Source organism: Hippoglossus stenolepis, chromosome 9, assembly GCF_022539355.2.
Source record: "Hippoglossus stenolepis isolate QCI-W04-F060 chromosome 9, HSTE1.2, whole genome shotgun sequence".
Classification (NCBI taxonomy): domain Eukaryota; kingdom Metazoa; phylum Chordata; class Actinopteri; order Pleuronectiformes; family Pleuronectidae; genus Hippoglossus; species Hippoglossus stenolepis.
In genome coordinates this window covers 10510624-10535589 of record NC_061491.1, presented here as the reverse complement: position 1 = coordinate 10535589, position 24966 = coordinate 10510624, and the positions used below count along the sequence as shown (strand labels likewise).

General features: G+C 43.3%; 1 protein-coding gene across 3 annotated transcripts in view; it reads right to left on the bottom strand.

The window, feature by feature from the left end:
* The window catches only part of LOC118114802 (tetratricopeptide repeat protein 28), a 183092-nt gene that overhangs the window by 62582 nt on the left and 95544 nt on the right, over positions 1-24966 (bottom strand). For all 3 annotated transcript variants that reach the window (XM_035165486.2, XM_035165488.2, XM_035165489.2), the window contains 2 exons: positions 7644-7791; positions 724-996 (listed from right to left, as the gene is read on the bottom strand). In XM_035165486.2, coding sequence (XP_035021377.1) covers positions 724-996; positions 7644-7791 — 421 coding nt within the window. The remainder of the gene's footprint in view (positions 1-723; positions 997-7643; positions 7792-24966) is intronic.

The window sequence follows — 24966 nt, the reverse complement described above, 5'->3', positions numbered from 1 at the left end:
TGATTAGCTGATGTAATGGTTACGATATTATTACCTCCAACAAGGAGATTATGTTTTCTGTTCCCTGACTGTTTGTTTGTTTGTTTGTTTGTTTGTTTGTTTGTTTGTTTGCTTGTTTGTTTGTCAGCAGGATTATGCAAATCTTAATGAATTCCATGAAAAATCCAATGGATTTCCATGAAACTCACTGAAAGAATAGGACATGGACCGGGAAGGATGCCCTTCGATTTTGGCGAGGATCAAGGATTCTCTTTCTTTAACATGCCGTTTGTTTTGACATTTTAATTCATTGATCTTTGCGTAAAGAAATCAGGCTTATTTAGTTGACCGATCTATGAGTGTGTGAATTTAAGGGGACTGTTGGGCCTTAGCGGAGGTTTCGCTCTACTGAGTGCCGTTGTAGCTGCCTTGGTTTAGTGTGGTAGCATGCTAATTTTGAGAAGTAGCAAACCAAAAGCTTTAGATGATGGTAACGACATTACTTAAGTGATACTTAAGAACCTGGCAAATTAAGATTTCTAAAAAGTATACGCATGTGGATTAATCTTGTGATAAGTTTGTCTCTGTTTTATCTAATTCAAAATTCTATATCTTTTGACTCTTTGAATCTTGGTTGGACAAAATTAGCAACCTCAACATGACACATTTGGCTCTAGGACACAAAGTAAATGACTAAGTAAATAATGATTATTTCCTCTCCACCAGTTAGTTCCGACCTCTTACCTAAGGTCTTGGCCACCTCTAAGTCCTGCTGCATGTAGCCGGTGCTCTTCTCCGTGTTGCCCAGGGACCAGTGGGCGCTGCTGAGGGCAGAGAAGACGGAGCCGCGTAGCTTGAGGCTGCACGTGCCGATCTTCAAAGCCGCTTCCAGCACCACAACAGAAGCCGTGTGGTGGCTTGCTGTCAGCAGCTCCTGGCCAATCACAGACACCACCACAAAGGGACTCTTGTCCAGCTTCATCTTTTGCAGCTGCTGATAGGTGGGCTCGAGAGATTCTGCGAAGGAGGGACATGAGCAAAACCGAGATTAAAAACAGATTCCAAAATATGCTAAAACATGACCATGTGCTGACATGGCAACTGACAACAATGTCTGACGTTGATTGCGGTAACAGTGTTAGGTGTTTACCAACCCTGGCAAATATGACTGCCGTCTGAATTTAGATTCCACTTCTCTCCAGTAATGGGTGTGTTTTGTCTGCCTGGATAAGCATAGCCTGTAGCCTGGCTGAGTGACGCTTTTCACTGACAATAACTCAACATAGAAGCCATTTTTCTCTTCCATCCGCTCCGAACGGGGTAATCTCAGGCAATTTTCAACAGCGCTGCATAAAAACGGCACGAGTTTAGACCATTGTGGGCAACTGTCTTCGCAAACCGCAGAGCGAGATTACATTTCTGCCTTTCGCTTCGTGTCAGTTGATATGGTTGTTTGGGGGAACAGAGGAGGCTGAGTGGGTTTTGAGACAGACTTTAAAGAAAGAGTGACGGGGAAACTAATGCAGCTAATGCACAACAGTAGCAGCAGCAGAGGAATGCAGAGTGAAGGAGAGACACAAGGTGACCTTTGAAGAGGCTGAAAATGCACACAATGACATAAATCAATGGCGGGCCGCGGCGGGACTCAGGATCCACAGCCCCACCAGATTACAAAGCCCTCTGGCAGACACCGGCATCGAACAACAGGAAGGGAAGGCGAGAAAGGCACGCCCCAAGTGTCCGTGTGTGTGTGTGTGTTTTCATGCATTTGTATGTGTCACTATATATTTGTATTTATGTATAGGGTGTATCAAGGGGATGCTTAATTCTCATGGCCCTCCATTTGCAAATACTTTCTTGCGGAGCCGCTGCTAATTAGGTCAAAGCTCTTTACAGACATTGTACATTGTATTACTGTGCCTGCACGAACCTACTGTGTGTGAGTGTAGTAACTTTCATTTGTGTAGACAACCATTTAGCAGCAACAAGTGCACAGTCACAATATCTGAGCAAACTCAACGGTTCTTCGAAAACACACAAAGATGCTTATTCACCTAGAAACACACACACACACACACGCACACAATATGAGCTGCTTCCACACACAAGCACTCAAAAGCATAACTGATGATGCTCTTTCAAGAGCATCGCTTGTGTTCCAGCACTTGGCAGAATGTCGTGCTTACAGAGACAGCGTGTGCATATAATATCCATTCATAGCTTGTAATTGCCTTCAAAGTGACACGGAGAGCCGAGTCATAAATCAAACACTGAGAGAATGCTTTTTTAAAAAGGTGTCATGGCCACTGCATTCATAAGCAGGTAGTTATGACAACATCTCAGTGTGTTGTTTTACATGCACGCACACACACACACACAGTCAAATGCTGAAGCTAGTGTTTACCGGGCCTTGTATCAAGATATAAAACAAGACTTACAACCTTGTATCTCATTGACATGCACACAGCAAATAGAGAGTCATAACAGAGATAATTTCTACCCTTTGTTTTGTAAGAGAAAATAAATATATGTACCTGTAACGTACCACACAGTTATTCTGTATTCTACCTTACATATCTTTTGAATTAGGACCCTGGTATTCATGCTAATAAACAATACTATAATTTAAATGACTAAAATGAACACCACCATTTCAACCTATTACAATATTAATTGTTATTATGGCATGTATTATGTGTGGTATTTGTGTCTATGACAAGATACAAACTAAAGCTTGTAATATTATCTGTTGACATTAAAAATGTAAAATATTATCTTATCCTTGAACAGAAAATGTGACAACAAATTGATCTTGATGTCAGGGTTACAGGTTAGCAGAGTTTAACAGTAGAGCCGACCAATACTGAATTTTGTCTGCTGCTGCCAATACCAACATTGGGGAGTAGAAAAATGTATAAATACCCACATTTTCTGCATTATATATTCTGTAAAAGAACAGTTTTCATATTGGTACATATTTGCAAACATGAACGCTGATCTGTCTGTGAAAGGCTCTTATTAGTGAGGTTCTGGTACTGATACCAAAAAGGCCAGGGCGGGCAACGGCAAACTCTAGTTTCACCCACATAAAAATGTAATTTACTTTTCCTGGAAATCCCTTCACCACTTCAACACTGTGTGCTTGTGTACTTTTTCAGTTACGACTGCCACACTAGATAATAAAATAACTTTTGTGGCATTCATTCTCTCTATGAATTTGTTTTTCAAAGGGTTTAACCTGAGCCAGACCATACAACAATGTGAGCAATCATCACTTCCATAAAGGGTTAGTAGCATACAGATGTTAATATGCGTGGTTTAAATTGTTATTTTTTTAAATGCACTGGTAACAGATCAGTACTCTGTATCGGCTGATACACAAAGTCAAGGGATTTTTATCGGTATCAGGAAGGGAAAATGCTATCAGAACATCTCTAGCTCATATTGGTCAGACTCCGTTAAACAAAATCACTTTGCTCAAAGGCACCTCAGCAGGACAGGTGCGATTAAACACAGGGTCCAGACCCTGCAGTTGAAAGACAATCTTTTCAACCGCAAATGATCAAGCCTGGGTCAATAACTGCGACGCTGTGAAACCATCTCCTCTATGGTTTATCTGGAGAGATCTGCCAGTGAAAACCCATTTTAGCATATGTGGGAAACAATTCAGTAATTAACAGCTAAACGACCCTTTGCATTCTCTCTGGCCCCAAGCAGATGAAGGGGAGAAAGAGCTGGAGCAGGATGAATGGTAAGAATATTACCCATGTGAATACATCCATACTAAAACACAGCTTCCAATATATGAAAACTGTGAGAGGCAGATTTCCCACAGTGCAGTCTATGACACAGATGGAGAATGCTGATATCGGAGGAAAAACTGCTGCCAGCGTGATCGGATGTGGCAGACGGAGAGACACAGATACAGTACGGAGAGGGAGGTGAGGCCGCGCCGCTTTCCACTTTGTTGTGGGGAATACAGGGTGAGTCACAGGAGAGCACAACATCTGTGTACATCTGCACTAACGAGAACGAACCTTGATCTACTAGGAGCAGCATGTGAGTGTGAGTGTGTGTGTGTGTTTTGTGTGCGTGTCTGAAAGAAGTGGTTGAGTTTTATATAACACAGTAAGATTTGGGGAATTATATAATATTAAAGTCACTGTGGAAACAAGCTTTGATGGAGTCACAACACACTCAGTCCTTGAAGACATACGCCGTGGTATTGTTCTCTCAGGTTCATTATTTGTCTTCCTGTATCCTGATTTATTTATTCGCCTGTTTTGGTAGGAACGCAATCAGCTGGCTCGCTTTGCTCTCAGGCAAAAAATAAACACAGAGGTGCTCTGGGACGAGTGGGAACATCCCAGTGTGTCGAGATGTTTGGTGGCATGATAAATGAGTGAGATAAGTGAACACTGCAATCACAGCTTGATCAAATCGACTCTTTCTTGGCAACATGGCAGCAACATTGAGTTTATACACAGAAGGGAATAACGTGGTGTTTACAGACCTGCTATAAGAGATTTAAGTGTAATTACAAAGGGATTACAGGTTTTCAATGTAATTACAATGTCCTTACAAACCCCAAACAATCAGGTGAAAAACCCCTTTAAGTACAGTCGTATGATGTATCTGTGGGTTTGCTATATTTTTGCTTCAAAGTAAAGAACCACTTGTCCAAGTTGTTGGAATAAGTCTTGTTGGGCGTTGCTTAACTCCAATAAAATTAGTGGGAGAGCTTCTCAAAGAGCTGGATCCTGGCATGAGCGTGCAGTGGGATAAACAAGGATGTCAGGAATGTGACGCTCTTTCGCCTTGAAGGAGAGAAAGCAATGCTCGCCTACCTTTTACTTATCAGGGGACCTTGGCTGAGTAACACTGATTATCCTCCCCTGTTTGCCGGCGTAACATTGATTATCGTCCCCCTGTGCCAGGAGCCCTCTGAGAGGATCATTGCTCTTAATCCTTTGACCTAGCTACCTCTCCTCAACACACCTTGGATTAGGTTCTCTGATGGCTGCTTGGCACAGTGGGAAACAGGGTAAACAATTAAGAGATTAAATGGCTCGGGCTAAATGTTGGGTCTTCCCCTACTCAGAGGACCCATTCTGGTCCATAATGCACAGGCCTGGGCTCACACCCAAACCCTTTTCTTGTCTTGGTTCCAGTGACAGGCTTATAGACTCAGTTGTGCTCAGATGGGCCCTCCATTCTTTTTTCTCTTTTCATAACTCGTTTTTTTCCCCTTCTGCATTTTAGCGAGAATATTCAGAGGAGCCCTGTATTCAATCAAAGAAAAAACAGATTCCTCACAGAACAAAGCCCTTCAGAGCTGCTGATCTCATTGTACAGTTCAGTAAATTTTGAATTATAAAACAAGGGCACATTGATTCACAGGCGCAGTTTTCAGCACGGTTTGGATTGGAAGACGACAAAGTAAGACAGCAGGATGACTCAGTCTGCGCTGGCAGTCGGTGCCCAGCCACATCTGAGGCATATTAAATCCTCCGCAGTGGTCATCTGAAGTGAAATTACTGCCAGGTTTGTTTTGAGGCTCATTAAGCTGGCCCATGCTGACTACTCATGGACAATCGGGTCAACGCAGTTGGCTGATACAACGGACGATAATGCATAACAGAAAGAAAAAAAACATTTTAGCAACACTCCTGGCTTGAATGTGCCACTTATAAATCCACTCAGCTGTAGGAGAAAGGCTTACACAGGGGGGGCAGACAGACAATGGCATTAGTGTTGGATGCTCATTAAGATAACGGCCTATCTGTGCGTGTGATCGGCCCGACTGACAATAAGATATGCTGAAGCCGCAGGCGTCAGGCCTCAGAGTCCGGAGGTAAGTGCTTGACACCAGCAGTCAGTCACAGAGACAGAAAGAAGGACTGATGGAGAGAATGGACCGCCTGGCCACCGGGTGAAGAAAAAAAAATAAAGTGACAGGTAAAGTCACCCCGACACGCTTATTGACTGACTGAGTGTGAGGATTATCTATGTAACAGGCTTTTAGGTAGCTGGAGGAGAAAACATGTGGAGATGGTGCAGCAGAGAGACAGAGACACCCACACATGCATGAACACGCTGTCAACACAAACACATTCAAAACTCAGTTTGGTATTTCAACCCCAACTTCTTGTTCTCTAAACATGGAGGCTTTAAAAATGTGTTTTGATTTGCAACTGCAATGTTGAAAAAATCCTATTAAAGATGTCACATTTCCACAAACAAATGCTTCTTTCCTGGTCATTCATCTATAGACATATTTTTTCTCTTCACGGATACTACATATGGAACAACAGAGACATTTTATATAAACACAAAACATTATTCTTGGAAAACTGGTTTGCATGTGGAATATATGAGGTTATCCCGCTCTTTTATTCTAGGAATTCATTGATATCATAATCTGAATTTCTATATAAATATGGACTTTCTACTAAAGAATATGCTTTAGTCTAACAAAGTCCCTTCAATGCTCCTTAGAAACTCTGTAGTCTCTGATTTGATGTTATTATCACTGGATCCTGGTGTTACTGTTGGACCAACCTATTTTTCCTCAAAAAAAGGAATTTTTATGTCTGTTAGAGAGCAGGACTTATTGATTTCACGTTTTGTTCCCATAATGTAAAAAACTTTAGATCCTTGAGTTTGCTCGTCCATGGATCTGTTGGACTCCTGCTCCTTTTTCTTCAAGCACACCAATGGGAAGCCTGTGTACAGCTGAGGAAGGTGCGAGAGCATGAACCCGGTTAAAGTAACCGCCCGTAAGGGACTCTCAAAAACATAAAGCTAACACACCCACAGTGAGGGCGGGTATGAGAGCAAGCGCAGGGTTTTTAGCGAGAGCAACGAGTCCTGCTCCCAAACTGAGAAACCAGGCTCTGGAATTTAGAAATAAATTGATTCAAAAATATATATATAAAATGTGATATACATGTTTTTTTAAAAGATATAAAGGGAAAAAAGAAAGTCTCTGTTCCAAAGACTGTTTCTTATTGGAATAAGCTGATAGAAGATGTGGACTGGAAGAAAATCTGGTGCCTACCTTCCAAATACCTTGTTATAAATAAGGTTAAGGAAATTACTTTCAACATACTTCATTGATTTTATCCCTTTTCTTTTTTAATATATAAAAGGACATTGATGTGAACTGCTCTTTCTGTCATCTGACTCTAGAAAGTACACTTTATTTGTTTTGTTCTTGTCCCTGTTATAACTTTGACAAGATATTTGTACATTTACTTCCATATATAGCCTCTGAATTCTTTATCTTATGAAAATATTTGTTGATAATATATAATATATAATATTTGTTTCCTTACTTTCCAACCAAACCAAAGCAATACCATATAATGAATTTGATTGTGTTACTTTCTAAATCACATATTAACAAATTTAAACCTAGTAATTAAGCCACCCTTTATTATTTTTGATGAAATGAAATATTATATTAAACTAATTCTAATCTTTAAATATGAAAGTGATTAAACTCTGAAAGTATGTTCCCAATATGATATTTTTGTAAGACATGAACTTGTATGGCATTGACCCCTGGGTGTATGTTGTATGTGTTGTGTGAGTGTTCTGAACATGTACTGTTGAATGTTCAATTTGTTAATAAGATAAATCACAGCATCTGAGTTTCTTACCTCGTAGTGGCGACTTCATGGCGGCTTCGATCATGCCCACCAGGAGCTGTAGGCTCTTGGGGTCTTGGGCCAGCCCGGAGGCGAAGGCGGCCAGAGCGTCGGCATGGCGACCAAGGTACTGAAGGGCAACACCCTGTCGGAAGTATGCCTGTGGAGGGAGAGAGGTAACAGGGAGTTAAAGAGTCATCGCGGCTCCAGTGTAGCGCCACAGCATGGGGCTTTATACAAACACATTACCAGACACACTCATTTCACGCCATTTGCATTTTTTCCACATGAGTAGTTTTCGGAACATGGCACCTCTCTCCTTTGTATTCCCATAATAGCGTGATCACTGGCTTTTTTGTACTTGTTAATTGGATTATAAGTTTTACATAAATGCACATGTTACACTCTGGCTGGCTGCTTTCTCAGGAGCAACTATTGTTTTTCTATTCAATATATTATTATTTCGGTTTGCTGCACACAAGTATAGTGCCTGGGTTTCTCTTTGGCTTTGTTCGGGGAAAAAAATGCAAGAGGAAGAAAAAGGGAATGAGAGAGAGATAGTCAAGTCTGTAGCCCAATAAAAGAACACCCATAAATACTTCAGATTGTGCATTCCTTTAGTCGGGACACGGTGGTAGAATGATAACACAACTGGTCGGGCTCTGGTTTTGCCGTAGTTTTACATCTGATGTGCGCTGGTGTCATGTTTTGGATAGGTGAACGGCTCTTCAGGCAGGCAAACATGAAACACATTTGACATCCAGTCATTTATTCACAGAGCAGAGAAAGTCACATTGTTGCTAGTAAAAATAATTCAGTACAAGTGAGACATAAACTGCATGCGGCTGCTGACATACTGCATCTTTCTGTGGGAGACCCAAATGTTTTGGAGCATTCGTCAGATTGAAAGCTAAAACAGACGCTGTCCCTAGGATCCAAAGCTCCATCAATAACAATGTTCTTTTTTCTCTTCTTCTTCAACATGTCTGTTTGGATACTCCAGAAGAAGAAAAAAAAGGTTTCAACCAGGCAAGTTTGTGACTCAATGTGTTTTTGTCTTAAGCCTGATCAGACAATAATCTGCTGTGAGTTGTTAAAACCTGACTCCGGTCCAGTCTAACAACAGCAACAAAGAGAGATGGAACTAGATCCGGCTCATTGTCCTCGATCCAAAACACTAAATCCAAACAAGAGAAAGCAAACTGTCTCTTAGAATAGTCCTAGCTGTGTTTGTGTGTCAGAAACGTACAATTACAGGAGCGAGGCGTGGGTGAAAATGAGGGATCAGCATTGTGTGAGGCTTAGAAACGACAGACTGTCTGTGGAGTTAAGAGTCCTGACCCCCCCGGTTTTGTGTGGTTGTGCATGTGTGTGTGGTTGTGTGTGTGGGAGGGGGCAGCAGAAGTCCGTCTGGCCACCTCCTCACACTCACTCCACTCACAAGTTCCAAAAGTGACACAAGGGCCAATTTGCCATTAGTATCTAAGAGGCCTTTTCATTAGTCTTCTCTGTTAGCACGGCGAGGAAGTGAGAGGGGCGGGAAGGATTAAGGAAAATGAGACATGACATCGAATTTATAGAGACCAGTAATTAATTTTGCTTCCGTCCGAGCCCCCTGCTGACTACCAATCTCTCCAGACCTGCTGCCCACCCCCCCCTCAACATCTCTACCTCCCATCGCTTGCATCACAACTTCATTGAAAATGTCGAGGACAGAGATTAGATTCAAAGCATTAACCTTTGTTCTAACACTGTTATGATATAAGGGGAGTGCAGGCCCGGGTTTCCGCTCAATATTAATTGCATCTAGTGGCGGTGGAGTTTGAGCGGGATGCACTGGCGGGAGCGGAGAGGCCCACAAACGTTTCGCCCAAGGGGACAAAAGACATTTAAAAGCATTTCTGCCTTTGATTAGATTTAGCCTACAATATGACTGCTCTCCCAGAGGTCTTTCTTTCAATGCCTTAAGCAGCGTGCCCTGACTGAGATGACCAGGCTGAGGGAACAGATGAATAAAATAAAGCTCCCCTCAAAGAAAAATTGGAATCTTCTTTAATCCTTTTATTTCACCCTCTCCATTCCTACATAAGGCTGAAAGAGGAGACAGTGCGGAGAGTGCATTAAAATACACATGCTTGAGAATAAATGCATAAAAAGAAAGCGCCACGGCAAAAACTGACTGAAGCAATGTGCCGTAGAACATAATACGTTTTTTTCCCCTCCATTATTCTCCCACTGCCTTCAGAACACATCATATGTGGCTGCACACAGAAATACACACACAATATAACCGCAGCTTTTGCATAATCCAACAAGTCAATTCAACCAGCTGCACATAGAACAGAGGGTTCACTTGCATTTACATGACAGTAGTTGAATCCTAAATCAGTACAACACTGACAGTGACGGGCTCCACATAAACTGAGACTGACATATTTAGGTAAAAGCCTGTATAGCACCGAATGCGTGCGTACAACACTTGGTAGGTTGGCTATGCTATTGGCGAAGATTTTGCCACTCCAAAAAAATGTGTTTTAAAATTCACACTTAACAGGATCTTCTCTAAAAACACAGCAGCATCTGTTTAGAGCTGCTGCTACAGTGATTAGCACAGCCTCTAGCCACACAGAGAGAGGAACTGAGAGAGAGAGAGAGAGAGAAATGAGAGAGGTATAGTAAAGGGGTGAAGAGAAGGCTCCTCGGATTAACTCTGCCCCGTCATCAGTAATAGATAAACAACTTGTGTGGTACAAAGTCAGAGCTTAATCTTTCAGCCAAAAACTATCTCCACAAACAGGATGCGTATTAGAGAATAACAAATCCAAAGGCGAAATTCTCACACAACACAGGTCCTCCTGATTCGTGATGCATCTGTTAGGCATCTTGTTCAACATGACGTCCACAAACCAAGACTTCTAATGACGTGTTTTGCCTGAAATTCTATCCGGGCTAAATTATTGAAACTTCCCGCATCTTCGCTCTCCCATCTGTTTAATGCAGCAATGTGCTGATGCCACAGAAGAGCGGATCGTGCGGGAAGGTGTGTCGTTCTCACCCGTGGGTAAATTCTGGAGGTGCACATTATGCGCATGCGTGTCAGCAAATGTGTGTGTGTGTGTGTGTGTGTGTGTGTGTGTGTGTGTGTGTGTGTGTGTGTGTGTGTGTGTGTGTGTGTGTGTGTGTGTGTGTGTGTGTGTGTGTGTGTGTGTGTGTGTGTGTGTGAGAGTAAAAGAGAGAAGGAGCAGAACAGATAGGCTTGAAGAGACGTACGATTAAGAGAGAGGATAAAAGCTTTTCTTGTTTCTCGAACATTTTAATATTTCATGAATGCTTGTTTGATGTACCTTTAAATATTCATGTTTTTATGCTTAGGAGGAAGAGGGAAATGATGCAAAAAAAAAAGTTATTCACTCCGGTACACTACACACTGTGGGGACCCAACATTCTCTGCGCACATATGCACCAACAAGCTCATGCACACCACAGCCGCATTTGCTCTCTTTCTCTCTAACGAGACACTTACAATGAAACATGGACAATTTTCTCCCAGTGACAGCTCTGTTGTTCACAATAAGAGCCGCAGTCGGAGCAGCTGAACAGAAAGTTGACAAGATTAAGACTGGGAGTTTGGAGGCTGCTTTCCTATTAGCAGATTAATGCCTCAGCATATGTCCTTGCCCCCTCTGCAGTGCACTGTAGCCCCAGGGGTGTCCTAAGCCCCTGGGAGCATGTCTGTGTTTGCACTTGTCTATCCGTGTTTGAGATCTGGGTCTAACAGGCTTAAAGGAGGGATTCACTCAAAGTATTTTTCAAGTAGATGTGCTGTTACACACCAAATGGAGATGAGGAATGGGGGGTATGGTTCAGCATATGGCGATGTGGATGTACTGTCAGTTGTGTCTCAATGCCTGTTGTGTCTGGCAAGGAGAAACAACTGACTGAAAATGGTTCCTAATCTAGCTTCACAAAAGAGAATGCACACTGAAAATAACACTGTCTCCCACAGAAACAACATGTTTGGTCAACAAGTTGTTGCACATTTCCATCTAACTTAATTTCCCCGGGTTCCACCATCAGATCTATGTAGCATTCCAAGATTAAATGCTTGCTAAATAATGTGTTATGCGTTTGTTTACCTGATTCTGGATCTGTCATTTTCAGCGAGAAATCAAATTGCCAAGGTAATTTGTAAATGCTTTGTATCAAGGGCACTGGAGCTGGAAACCCGCCCATGTAGTCAGGTTGTTTACAGACAGTTGAGGCTGTTTTCTGCCACACATTCAGAGCTGTAGAATCCCAACCACGATGATGTCTCTCTAAACAGACAACATAACTCCTCGCCCTCAATGCAGGCGGCCTGTCATCGAACCGAGCGCTCCAGCTTTGCTCCAGTAGCCTAAAGCCTTGTGCGGCTTGCTGTGCCCTGAACGGTGATCAGCAATAATAGAGATGCTCTCAAATGTGGAAATCAATAGAAGCAGTGTAAGCTCCATTAAGGCCGTGCCACACCTTTCACTGCAATAGTGTGTTTAGGATACGCCTTCTGCAGATGGTTTCTGATCGCCCACTGGGCAGTTGGTGCCGGCACCACGACTCTGAGCAGAGCCCCGCTGGCGACATAATGGAACTCAAATCAGACCATCAAGCAGGGACAGCAGGCTGCAAATTCACTGCACACACACACACACACAAAATACAAACTGAAGAAAAATACATCAATAACTCCTCAAGAAAACCACCCATCTATTCACAGCAAACTGGTATTATTTCAAATCAGACCTCCACACAGGCCAGGGGGCTGGGATCAGATTATTACAAATGGTGTGACCTGAACAAAGGGATCGCTGCTTCTCTTCCCTCTGTTTCTTGGCTCTTTAACCGTAGTTGTTGTTGCCTGGTTTCCAGTGTGACCCAGATATGTCATGTGTTGACCAGGGTTTAAGACATGTGCCTCCGCCATCACTTGTACGTCTCTGCCACTATACTCTCAAGGTGACACACACACACGCACACACACGATTCGCAGGGTACACAAAATGTCAGCTGCTTAATTTAATATCCAGGGATAACTGTCGGCCATGACAAATTAGCTTGGGAGTACAGCTGAAGAAAAAAAAATACTGAATCAAATGATTGCCCTTCAACTTGACAAGCTGAAAGCCATAGGACAGCACAATGGAGAACTCTTTAATTAAATCTATTTCTGAAGCCAAATCTGTGAGTTTCAATTCATCTCTCTGCAGGTACGGATGTCTTTCCCCCAGGACCCAAGAGGTCTGAGGTCACTTCTCACAGGGGGCGGCAGTGGGGACATTACAGCCGTTCGCTTTGGGCCAAACATAAACCTCTGGCCCCGGGGTCACGGGGACAGAATCATGACACAGCTGCCTGTCTATTACAATCTCCCCAATCTAATAAGACCAAACCCTAAACCAGCAAATAACCCTGACCTACATCGATCAACTGTGTGTCCATCTGTGTGTGTGTGTGTGTGTGTGTGTGTGTGTGTGTGTGTGTGTGTGTGTGTGTGTGTGTGTGTGTGTGTGTGTTGTGTCAGTAAGAAAAAACAGTGACAGCCTCATTTTTCCTCACAGTGAGTGAGAGATTTCCGCCTTTAATCTAGCTAATCGATGAAAAATGTGGCTTTTTCAGGATTTTGTTTTGCCTTATATGCTTATTTGGAGGCCGTTTGTACAAACAAGACCACTCGAGTCTACAGTGATTTTATGTTAACAACATAAGCCACATCAAAGGTGCGTGTTAAGCACTTATGCAAGTCAAATTGAGGCAACTTACAATCTGCATGTAGGTAGATGCAGTAAAATATTTATGATGCATTGATGTATTCCTCCCTAAGGGCGTTGTAGACTGTGGTGATTGCTGTTCCATCCAAAGCCCTTAATTAGCCCATTAGATTAGATGCCTTTAATGAGAGCAAATTAAACCGATCATTCTTTGTGGAACCGGCAATTAAAGGGTAAATGTTTCATTATTCAGTGAGCGGCGACAATAAAACCCAGGTAAAACCCAGGTTGCAAGGTAGAGGCCTCAGTGCGAAAGACGTAGTACTCTCTCGTGGCTGTGAGGAATCGATTAGCGAACTCACATCAAACTGGCAGCCAGCGCAGGACTTCAGATTGGAAAAGGTCATTGTCAGGTATGTGGAATCAATGCTGAGCACTCTGTATTCACTGTGTCTCGCATTATCTGGCTGGGGGAGGGTTTAACGTTTTCTAAAAACAATTACCAAAAGACAGAGAGAACCTTCAATGAAGAAGGTCAGGGCTTGTGATCGGGGAAGTGTCATGTGGTGAACATCCATTGTGACAGTCAGTGAAAAAGAAGATCAAACTGATATTGTTAATTTATCCCAAACAGATGAAACAGCACAGTAGCGGCAAGCTGTGGGGTTGTGACATGCTGTCACAATACACTGTTTAGAACAGGGAATTCAATTTTCTCTCTGCTACATGAGTATCCAGCAGAAAGGACGCTTTTCACAAAAGAAACAGACCAATGGAAAGTGATTGACCAGCAAAACTGCAAAATGCCTTAGCTCATTCCACACATTTATTCCAATGTTAGGAAAACCCTGTCACACTCCACTGCTATGATTTATTGCACAATTTGTCACATGGATGCAGATAGCATACTCAGATTCTTATTAGCATCTTAAGAGTGTTGAGATGCGAGGCTGAGAGGGTCAGGATGCTAAACAGATTTCCGTGCCCCTCTCAACTAGATCCTTGGCTCAGCTCTGGCTCAGCGTCGCGCATAAACCCTGCAGCCACAGGGGCTGACTCTCAATTAAATTAGGCATTAATTACTTAAAGGAGCTTTAATCAATCAAGGCCAGATGGTGAACCTGAGAAAGAGAGCAAACTCTAGGCTACAGAAGTGCTTTCCATCCGGACCAGGCCAGAGCTGGCCATAAAAGGCTTTAAATAGAAAATACCTACAAGGCTAAAGCTTTCTGTAACCCCAACAAGGTTATCAAGACAAGAGCTGCGATATCCACTTGATCTTTCATGGTTTAATTGTCGCAACTGAAGCTCCCAATTATTAAAACCCATGTAATTCAAAAGTTCAACAAAAACGCTCAGAATTAAAAATTAAAATTAAAAATTTAAGTCCTGATTATTTGTAGCCGATGGCAATTGAATGAGCAGCCCTGACCATATGTGTCCCTGATGTGTGTAGCCCCACTGTGATGGAGGAGGCTACTTGGCCCTGGTCCTGTGCTCTCCTGGCCTGAGGCACCACATCCTCTTCGATCTTCGTTTGTACTCCCCTAATTGGCTTTGACGGTGAACTCAAGCATGCCTGAAAAATACACTCTTTTGAGTAAACACTGGCTGAGAGACACATGTTCTCAACATGGGAAACCAAGCATCTCCATTAAGCATTACAATGGGTAGTCACGTCCAACTGACCCCCTCTCAGCACCTTCCCAACACATGACACTCTGAGCTTCACATCTCACATTACGTTGCTGCCACCTCAAATGACGAATTGAGCTTCTAATGGGAGGCTGAAGCTGTCGGGGTAAAAAATGCAACATCTTATCCACAAACCATTTTATTTGCACAAACTGAAATATGTTCAATCTGTCCTTCTCTGAGGATTTCCAAGATCCTAAAGAGAGACCAAGTCTACCAAGTCATTACCCCATGACACCGTCACACAGTAGGTACAGCTCCTTGTCAGTGTCAACACTTGAGAGTGGTTCATTTGGTTGCTCTAGCCTTATGCAGAAGTTGCTTCATCAGATAAGAGTCAGCAGTATACAGGCCGCCTGACAGTGTGGTTTCTTCAGAGCTGCCCTGCAACACTTCAAAAGACATACAGTCAGCCTTCATGGACGGCTCTAAGGAAGAGCATAGCACGAGCCCTGCTGCTTTTGATACGGCCAGTAAGGAGTCATACATGATTGAGTAGAGGCAAGCTGAATCACAGATAAGGTGCTGAAAGGCTGAGAGAGCTGAGGAGAGGAGAGGACAGGATGAGGAAAGACAATGGGGATGTAGCCCAAAGGGTTAGACATATACCACGGAGGAGGTGGAGAGACAGAGAGAGATAAAGGTTAACACGTCAAGGAGATGCCTCTTGCTATTCCTTACTTGTGTACTGTACATGTCTATTGCCATCCCGGCTATCAGAGCTCTTTATTGCATATGACCTGTTTCTCCTTCCAATCTCCCAGTGCACCAGCCGTCAGTATACGAGGCTGTGGTGGCTGCAGCGCCATTGCTTTGCCATGCTTGTGGATGCGGAGATCTCCCCAGCGATTACCAGATAAATGCACTTCAATTCACAACACATGCGGTGCGGGTTTATATATAGACTCGCTAATTCCCCCACGGCCACACTGCAATATGAACTCCATGCTGCACCAATTTAAGTGTGAGATGAGTCCCACGTGGACAGGCTCCTCTGCTTATCATATATATGACATGCTCTGGCACATTGCAAGGCCAGGGAAAATATTAGAGGCTGGAAAAGAAGGATTACGGGTGTACCGCTGTGGATTTTCCATTATTAATGAGGAGAGTAATTTTCAGGGCTGCTTTCCCATTGAGAATTATTGGTCGATCTGATATGTAGTTGAGCAAAAGCCTAGTACCCATTTTCACAGGAGATATGTCACACCCACTGAGGAAGAACACCTGCATGGTACTGCAGCGTTTTAACAAGCACAATACTGCTAATGCACATTTTAGTAACAAGACCTCACTATTTTACCCTGCAGTTCTCACAGTCTACCCCCATTAATAGAGCTAATTGGCAGAGTTCTCCTGAAAGGAGGCGTCTGCCTCTGATAACACTGAGTGGTCCGGTAGCACATCTGCACAGACTCTGTGTTAGCTCATTAAACAGCTAGTTCCCTCAGCGTTCTTTGGCCATCACCATGCATCATTAATTGTGTCCGCCTGGTTATCACGTCAGCTGTGTTTCCCTGGCTTTGATATCTATCTCTACTGTATGCATGCTGCGTGACTTGATGGTCTGTCCAGTAATAAGATGAAGTGAACATACTGTTTTACAAGTGCAGTGCCTCAGGCTCTTGCTATGTTGACAGCAGTAGGCGATTTGTAGTGGGATAGGGGGGATGCCCCTTTAAACCAAAATGACCAAAAAAACACCTGCTCTGAAAACCTGAGTATTCTGCCATCCTCTGTCAGCCATCACATCCCCTAAAAGAGGGAGGGTTGCATGTGCAGATAGAGAATTTGTGTGAGCATCCTATTGTTAGTGCCACAGATTATTTTTTTAAAGATGAAAACGGAATGGCACAAAAGAAGAGGAAGACACCACTATTTGTCCACCTCCACCTCCCACACAAACATAGTGACCGTCTGTCACAGTCTGATTAATCATCAGCAGCAGAAATTCTACCCTTGTCACTCGGCGCTAAAACATCCATAAAGGTTTCACCGTCTTCTGCATGTAGGCAGGATTCAGCATTAACTCACTTTTGTGCTTTCACACGACAAGTAAATGGTTCTCTTCTGCAGGGGTGTCCCCTGTCCCGACCACCCCCCTGGAGAAATTAACAAATCTCCTACTGGTTGACAGGTCTACCATTTTGGTGTCCATGTCAAACTTCCCCATGGGGACAATAAAGCATATATGCAGATCTAAATCCCTCTTCCTTACCACCTGTGGAAGCTTTATATGATAAAAAAGTAAAATATGTTAATCGAAACTCCTCTGGCAACTGGTCTCAACATGAAAGCACCACACCACCCGAAAGCATACACACACACACACACACACACACACACACACACACACACACACACACACACACACATACACACACACACACACACACACACACACACACACACACACACACACACACACACACACACACACACACACACACATAAACACACAGCGAGCCAAATAAAGACACTCGCTCTGAGCTATGAGTCATACTGTGGGTGCCAACAATCCATGGGGCTCGCTGCACCCAGCTGGCTATAGTAGCAGAATGTATTAATTTTCTCATTTAGAAATAAACATATACAAATAGATTAATGGTGTTTGATCAGCTTGGCAGAGCGATGGCAATTAGTATGCATGGGTGGCAGGAGGCATGATGCATGATTTTTGTATGTGCTTAGCGCATGTGGCAGCTCTTAAAAATGAGATGGAATGATAAGCCATTTGACAAATATGTTCATAAGCACTATAGCTTCCAAGGAGAGGGTTGTACTACGAGGAAAAGAGCTAGCGATGCAGGGGAAGAAGAAAGGAAGGGGGAGAGGACAGTGGAGCCATGGGAGCTAAGAGAGAGGGAGCGCAAGCGTATAGGACCAGGGCGAGGGGAAAGCAGCCCTCATTTCATACTACACAGAGTTTGGCAATTACTGGTGACAGGGGCTCGCACCAGGATGGGGAAAAGATTGATCCGGACAAGCAAGACTCTGTTTGCTTTGTTAAAAGTAATTAATCACTGTGGCCACAGAGGAATGGTGCCCTGAGTGTGTCGGTGTGTCTGTGTGTTTAGCCATATGTGAATACATGTCCGAAACAGCTGAAGTGAGAGAAGAGGAGGAGGCGTAGTGAAGAGGAGAACTTTGGGGAAATAGAAAAAGAAGTAGATGGAGGAAAGAGGGAAGGAAGCGAGGAACATGCGTACACTGCACCCATTTATTCACACCCATGCCCTCCAGAGAACCTGCAGAGCAATCCATCATAAGAGCCCAATCCGCACCCACTGAGCAGAGAACTACAGTAAACTGTGGATAAAGGAGGCAGACAGGGGGGAAAATAAGGAGGAATTCTCCTTCTTTCACCTTCACTTTGCTCTAAGTGAAATGAAGGTGTTACATCTTCTGCTGCAGGCGACTTACACCTCCTTAATATCAAACAACATTTGCTCTATTTTACACGTCTCTCCCTCTCACAAAGTTACTTCTCTCTAAAATGAAAAACAGAGTATTTCAGTGCAGTCCTCGAAAATTCTGTAATTCTCCATCCAAGATTTTAATTGCTCATACAACCAGATTTAATCTAAAAATGTTCTTGTTTTTATCACATTAGACACCCTACTCCTTCTTGTGATTACAGTGATTCTACAGATCCTGTGTAAACTCAAAGCTAATTCCTCTTCTACTGCTGGACAGTTATCGAGCTGGCAAACCAAGTGGGTCATAATTATGTTTTAATTGTGTTAAGTTTTGTTCTTGCAGCAAATATAAAAAAGCAAAGAGAGGAGAGAATTTAGACTGTGCCTACTGTAAATCCCATTAGGTCTCACACACACACACACACACACACACACACACACACACACACACACACACACACACACACACACACACACACACACACACACACACACACACACACACACACACACACACACACACACACACACACACACACACGAGAGAGAGAGAGATACTGCCCCGAAGCTTTCAGTGCTGTGAACCACACTCCTCCACCCCACCCTCCACACCCTCTAACAACAGCAGGAGCCCAGAACCACAACCTTGATCAATAACACTACACGTACACACACACATACACACAGACACACGCACACAGGGAAGTCCAGTGATCCCACAGTAGCTGGGGGTGTTAGTGAAATGGGTGTCACTGGGACGGTGGGAAAATTGGAAATGAAATTGTGAAATCACGAGTGGAGTAGAGGAAAAAAAAGATAGAAGGTTAGTGCATGAGAATACTATGGGTGTTCTCCAGTGTCATATTTCTATCCCTGAGCTAGAGAGTTGGAAGGGCAGCAGCTGCAGCAGAGAAATGGCCAAAGCTTTGAGAAAGCGCTCATTGAAGTGTTGGCTGTGCAGCCGCAGGCCTGGACACTAATAGAAACAGAAGCCAGGGACCTATCTGTGTCAGAGCCTCAGCTGAGCAGAATACTAAATCCTCCCCCCGTGCTAATGATTACCCCGAGCAAGGTGCAGGTCCTCAACAGCACTTTGCAAATCACCAAACCTGCAAATTCAAATTAGCACATTGTCCGGGCCCGCAGGTCTCCACTCGCAGCTCTGTGGTGCAATACCTCGAGGACTCCGTTTGGCTAATAAGAGCAATGATTATCGGGCTGAAGCCAAATACTGAAGGCTTTGTGTCTCCACACTGTGCTTCTTGCATCTCTGTAATGATGCAACAGTTTGCCTGAGCAGCGCCAGCCTGTAGGGTTGAGGGTGGGGGGTTAGGAATACTAGTGGCATGATAAATGGTGAGAAGGTGAGAAGACCCCCCCATTCACCATCTAGAGTGTATGAATTACCTATCAGGCTACCCAGGGAGTGATGACCCCAGTCGATGTAGCCAGCCCTGCCGCCATCATTTACTGAGCCACTAGCCCCTGTTTCAGACCCGGCCATAACTCACACACACACACACACACACACACACACACACACACACACACACACACACACACACACACACACACACACACACACACACACACACACACACACACACACACACACACACACACACACACACACACACACACACACACACACACACACACCAGACCATTTCAGGAGGACTCACTCTCATAACTTATTATTAGGCGCCACGGTGTGTGAGTGATGTTCTATTACTTAAGTACAATACAGATATTGAGGTATATTATATCACGCTTACTGTGGTAATTATAAAAGATGAGCAAAGGGCCCGTGCTCTCACATCTGCTACATTTAATACTCTGTTTACCTGCAGAGTGTGAGCCCATATTAGTCTTAATATGTCGGCGCACAACAAAAGCACAGTTACACACTTTCTTTTTTTTTTTTTACTTATATACTCCTCTCTACAAACTGTGGTGCGTCTCGCTGTGCTGGGAAATAGGTTACTGCACATTTCCTATTTCCTAACACTATCCTTCCTGTATCATTTATCATGTTGTGGCATTAAGATAACATCCTGCGTTAAGCCATCTTCTAGTGCTACTCTATGAATAAACTTTCTAATATCAGCCAGTGATGGCTCATTATGCTGGCCTATCATGCTGGGCCTCTTTTAAAGTGTTTTCTCTCTTGGGTAAAAGAAGAGAAAAAAGCTACACACGCTCCTATGCTTTTTCCATGCTGCTGGATTAAGCATCCTGTTTTAAACATTTTTCTGCTGCTTCTCCCCAGAGCCTGTGGAGATGAATAGAGCTTTGGAGTGTTGAGAGAGAATTTCATTCAACCTGTAGTGCTTCATGTTCCCCTGAGGCAGTTTCCCTTCCTCTGTCAGGGGTCTGAAAGCTAAACAACCCCGAGGAGAGGGCCAGGAAACCACTCATCCACTGTACAAACATGGTAAGCACAGACATGGTGCAGCAGCACGCTGTTTACAAGCAGCTAGATCACTCCAGATCATTCTCTGAAGAGGTCTGATGAAGATATATTCATATACAGCAATAACATTACACATCAGGTTCAGAGATGCTCGGAACTTTCTTATAGATCAAAATCAAGATATACCATGTTAAAATACTAATTGTGACAAATGGCTGCTGAAATAAACATCAGATTTTATGTTTTTTTTTACTTTGTGGAAATATAAACTACTTAGAGCATGGGTTAAAAGAGAAGATAAAAATCATGTCTCTGGTGCAGTGCCCACTTTCAACTTGCCTGTTTGGAATGGGCTGATTGCTAGTCCTATGTGGTAAAGCTGGTTGCAGCTTTCTTTCTGAAACTGAAACAGTAACCTGCAGCAATTGTCCGAAGAATCCTGAAGCTGCTGCACAAAGAGCTGTTCACCTTTTTATTCAAAGTTTAATAAAGCTCGAATTAGTACGCAGAGCCCCGAACTGGAGGATCAATTGTTGTTGCCATTAATCGACAACATCACTAAAGCTGATGAGTACCTGCTGGGGCAACTTCAGAGCGCAAGTCGCCTGTTTATAAAAATGTATATTTATATTATCGTATCACATGTCTAAATCGCACCAAATTTGACACTTCCTTTGGGCCCTTAACAACACACACAGCAATGGAGAAACTGATTAGATAAACAATTCTCAAGATACACACATATATTCCACAAACTTTCATTAATTAAATATTAATTAAAATCCTCTGTATCAAACACTACGTGACAAAAAGCACCTGCTCCTAAACAAACTAAAAACCAAAACACAACTATGCAAATTCTGTGGACGGATTTAAATGTGCGTGTGTGCATGTGCGTGCTCCCCTTTTATCGGTGAGTCGTCTTATTGAACCATCGCCTGGAGAGACCAGAGTAATTACCCCGTCCCTCACAACACCTTTTGGACGTTGGGCAGGATTCGATGTGCTGCTCCAAATGTCACACACCTCAGCTGGCAATTAAGCACCACTTTCTCTCATTCTCTGGTTTAATGGGCTTCCTCTGCTGAAAATAAAAACTGTGAGGTGTTCTCATATCACATTACTCAAAGGGTATAGTGATTTTATAGAGCATAATTTGCAGGTATTCACAGGTTATTACGCTCAATTAGTGCAAGGGGATGTAATTGATTGGTGATAATTTAACATTCACCTGTAAATACGGATGGTACATGGCATTTTCTATTTGATTGGCATTTGTAAGCTGAAAAACGTTCGACTGCAACGAGAGTCTGAAGTCCCATCCAATATTTGTCCTGCAATAAATCATCAAGTTTCTAAAAGAAATCCATCCATCCATCATCTATACTGCTCATCCTTTTTTGATGGTTGTGAGGGGAGTTGGAGCCAATCCCAGCTGACATTGGGCGAGACATGGGTTATACCCTGGACAGGTCGCCAGCGTATCGCAGGGCCAACACACAGAGACAAAAAACGATTCACATTCACACCTACAGGTCATTTAGAGTCTCCAATTAACCTAAACCCAATCTGAAAAACCCATGCAGACATGTTAACATGTTAAACTCCACCAGATTTCTTGCTGTGAGTGACAACCACTGCAGCACCATGCAGCCCTTTAAAAGAAATACTAGATTTAAAAATGTTAATGTTGTTTGCTCACATTTCAAAGATTTTATGATTCTATTTTATAAAATAGAACATTCTGTCGCCTAAATGGTTTCAAAGGGTTATTGAAACAATTGGGTCACTGATTTGCATATCATGTTTGTCGCCAGAGCAGAAACATTAGGTGATTAATTGCCCACAACAAATCAAAACAGCAGGTCAGAGAGCAGCCACACTTAATGCAAACACCAGCCAGAGCAAAGTTTAACACCACTCTCCTGTCAATGCTCATTCAGGGAGACCTGAGTCACATCCACTGTACTCTAGTGAGGCTGTTCACCCCAGTGTCACCCTGCAATGTGTAAAGTCCAATTAATAGTGCTGTATATGCATGTGTGTCACAAAGGCAGCTGCCATACCCCCCCCCTTCTTCCGGGGCATGCCTGCAACGGGTGCTCAGTGTTTATGTCACCTCTTAATTGCATTTTTTTCCCATGGTAGAGGTATGGCTTTGTGCAGACGCCCCGAGGAAGAAAAAGAAGGTCAGGCTGCCAATTTGGAGTTGGCAAGTCTAGAGTAGCGGCAGCACTTAGTTTCGCTTGAGAAGAGAATGGAGAGCTGCTGCTCATCTATGGAAACCAGGACAAACAAAAGAGATAAGTGAAGGGGAAAGGAAGACAAATCTCCCTCCTCTCTCTGCTGCTGTGAGGCTCTGGGGGGAGTGACACCAGGCTTAAAGAGAAACCCCATGTTGCCCAGCTACCTGTGAATGGACAGGGACAACACGGAAGGGACGGATTTTCAGAAGGACAACTTAAAGTCGCGTACCGCTGAGAATATACAAAACAAATAAACCAGAATATCTCTCATATCCATTTACTCAGAGTGTTCTCACAGAGGAATGCCCATGTCTCTCTCAATATGAGCATAATTAGGTAAATATATTGATTCACTACCTGAAAAACCAATGAACTGTCTCATCTCTGGCCTCGAAACATGTCAACTTCATCGCCAATGATGGTGATGCATCAAATGACAGTTGGTACTAAATCACAGCTCTTATTCTATGACCCTGACTTTATAAACATGACTGTGGAAGACCTAGAACTAACACCGGCTTTCAAAGTCACTTAAAGAACAAACAGGGAAGCTGAAGTAAATCATACCGGCACCTTATGATAAAATGTCATGTAGCCCAGAGGCGTTTTCATCTGCCCGGGGTGATTAATGGAATTCACTGATCTGTTCCTGTTCGAGACGGGGATGCTCTGTAACCTTAAATAGATTTTTCTTTGCAGAGGAAATAAATTCCCCCCAAAATCTCAAAGTGAGAGATAAAAAAAAACAAAAAAACAAAAAAAGGAATAAAGAATATGAGCCATGGGCACTGGCCTTCATTGTTATAGGTGGTGAAAGTGTTACAGTCATTAAAGACTCCACTGCAAGCAAATGAAATACAGTGCTTACACTGCCTAAATAACAAATGGCCTTTCAGCAATGTTAAGGGATGTGTGCCCCAGTTGCAACTTTGCCTTCTCCAACTTGAACGGATACGGTTTGACAAAGAGCCAGTGAACCCTGGACTTTTCGTTTCTTTCCATTTCAGAGTAATTTCCATTAAACCATCTCATTGTGGCAGGAGGGCGGAGGAAAGAGAGAGAGAGAGGGCGAGGGAGAATGAAAGGATAAGGGGCAAAGGTAGTTAAGAGGCAGCCGGTTTGGGACTGCATGCACACAGAAGAAAGGATAAGATTAGGGCCAACAGTGTACTCTATCTTTCACCACTGCACTCTGTTTGAGCCCCGCCAAAAGTAGAACCTAAAACTAGGGAAAAAGAAAGAGAATAATTTCCTTGTGACGAAAAAATCAGTTCCAGGGAAACTACATTTTGCAACATGAAAAGAAGAAAGAAGTCTACTCTATGACCAGGCTTCTCTCGCAGGGGTGACTTACACAACAAAGGACGGAGGCTATTTAAAAAAGCAGGCAGCATAATCTCCATAGATCCCGCTTTTTGCATTCCAGTGTGTCTGGATCAAACTGTCGGTCCGTCTCCCGCTCTCGCAGACTGTCGGTCACAATCCAGAGTGTCACTGCGCCAAGTCAGGATGACATGGCAGCTCTGGTCAGGAGTTCATCATGGGTCAACAACTGGGTCCCACCCAAGGGGACATCGTGTTGTTTATGGAAAGGGAAAGTGTCTGCAGGAAGTCAGCCATGAAGACCTGGTCTTATTTATGCAAATATATCTGTATTACACATGGCGGAGGTGGTGGAATAATTGCCAACTGATACAATTAAAGCTTGATATTTTTTCTCTTAGGGTATACAAAGGTACATCATCGGAGGTGAAGGATGGGACAGGTAGGTGGCAGGTGAAGGGTGAGGAAGTCAGGTCACTCAACAAAAACACAGCC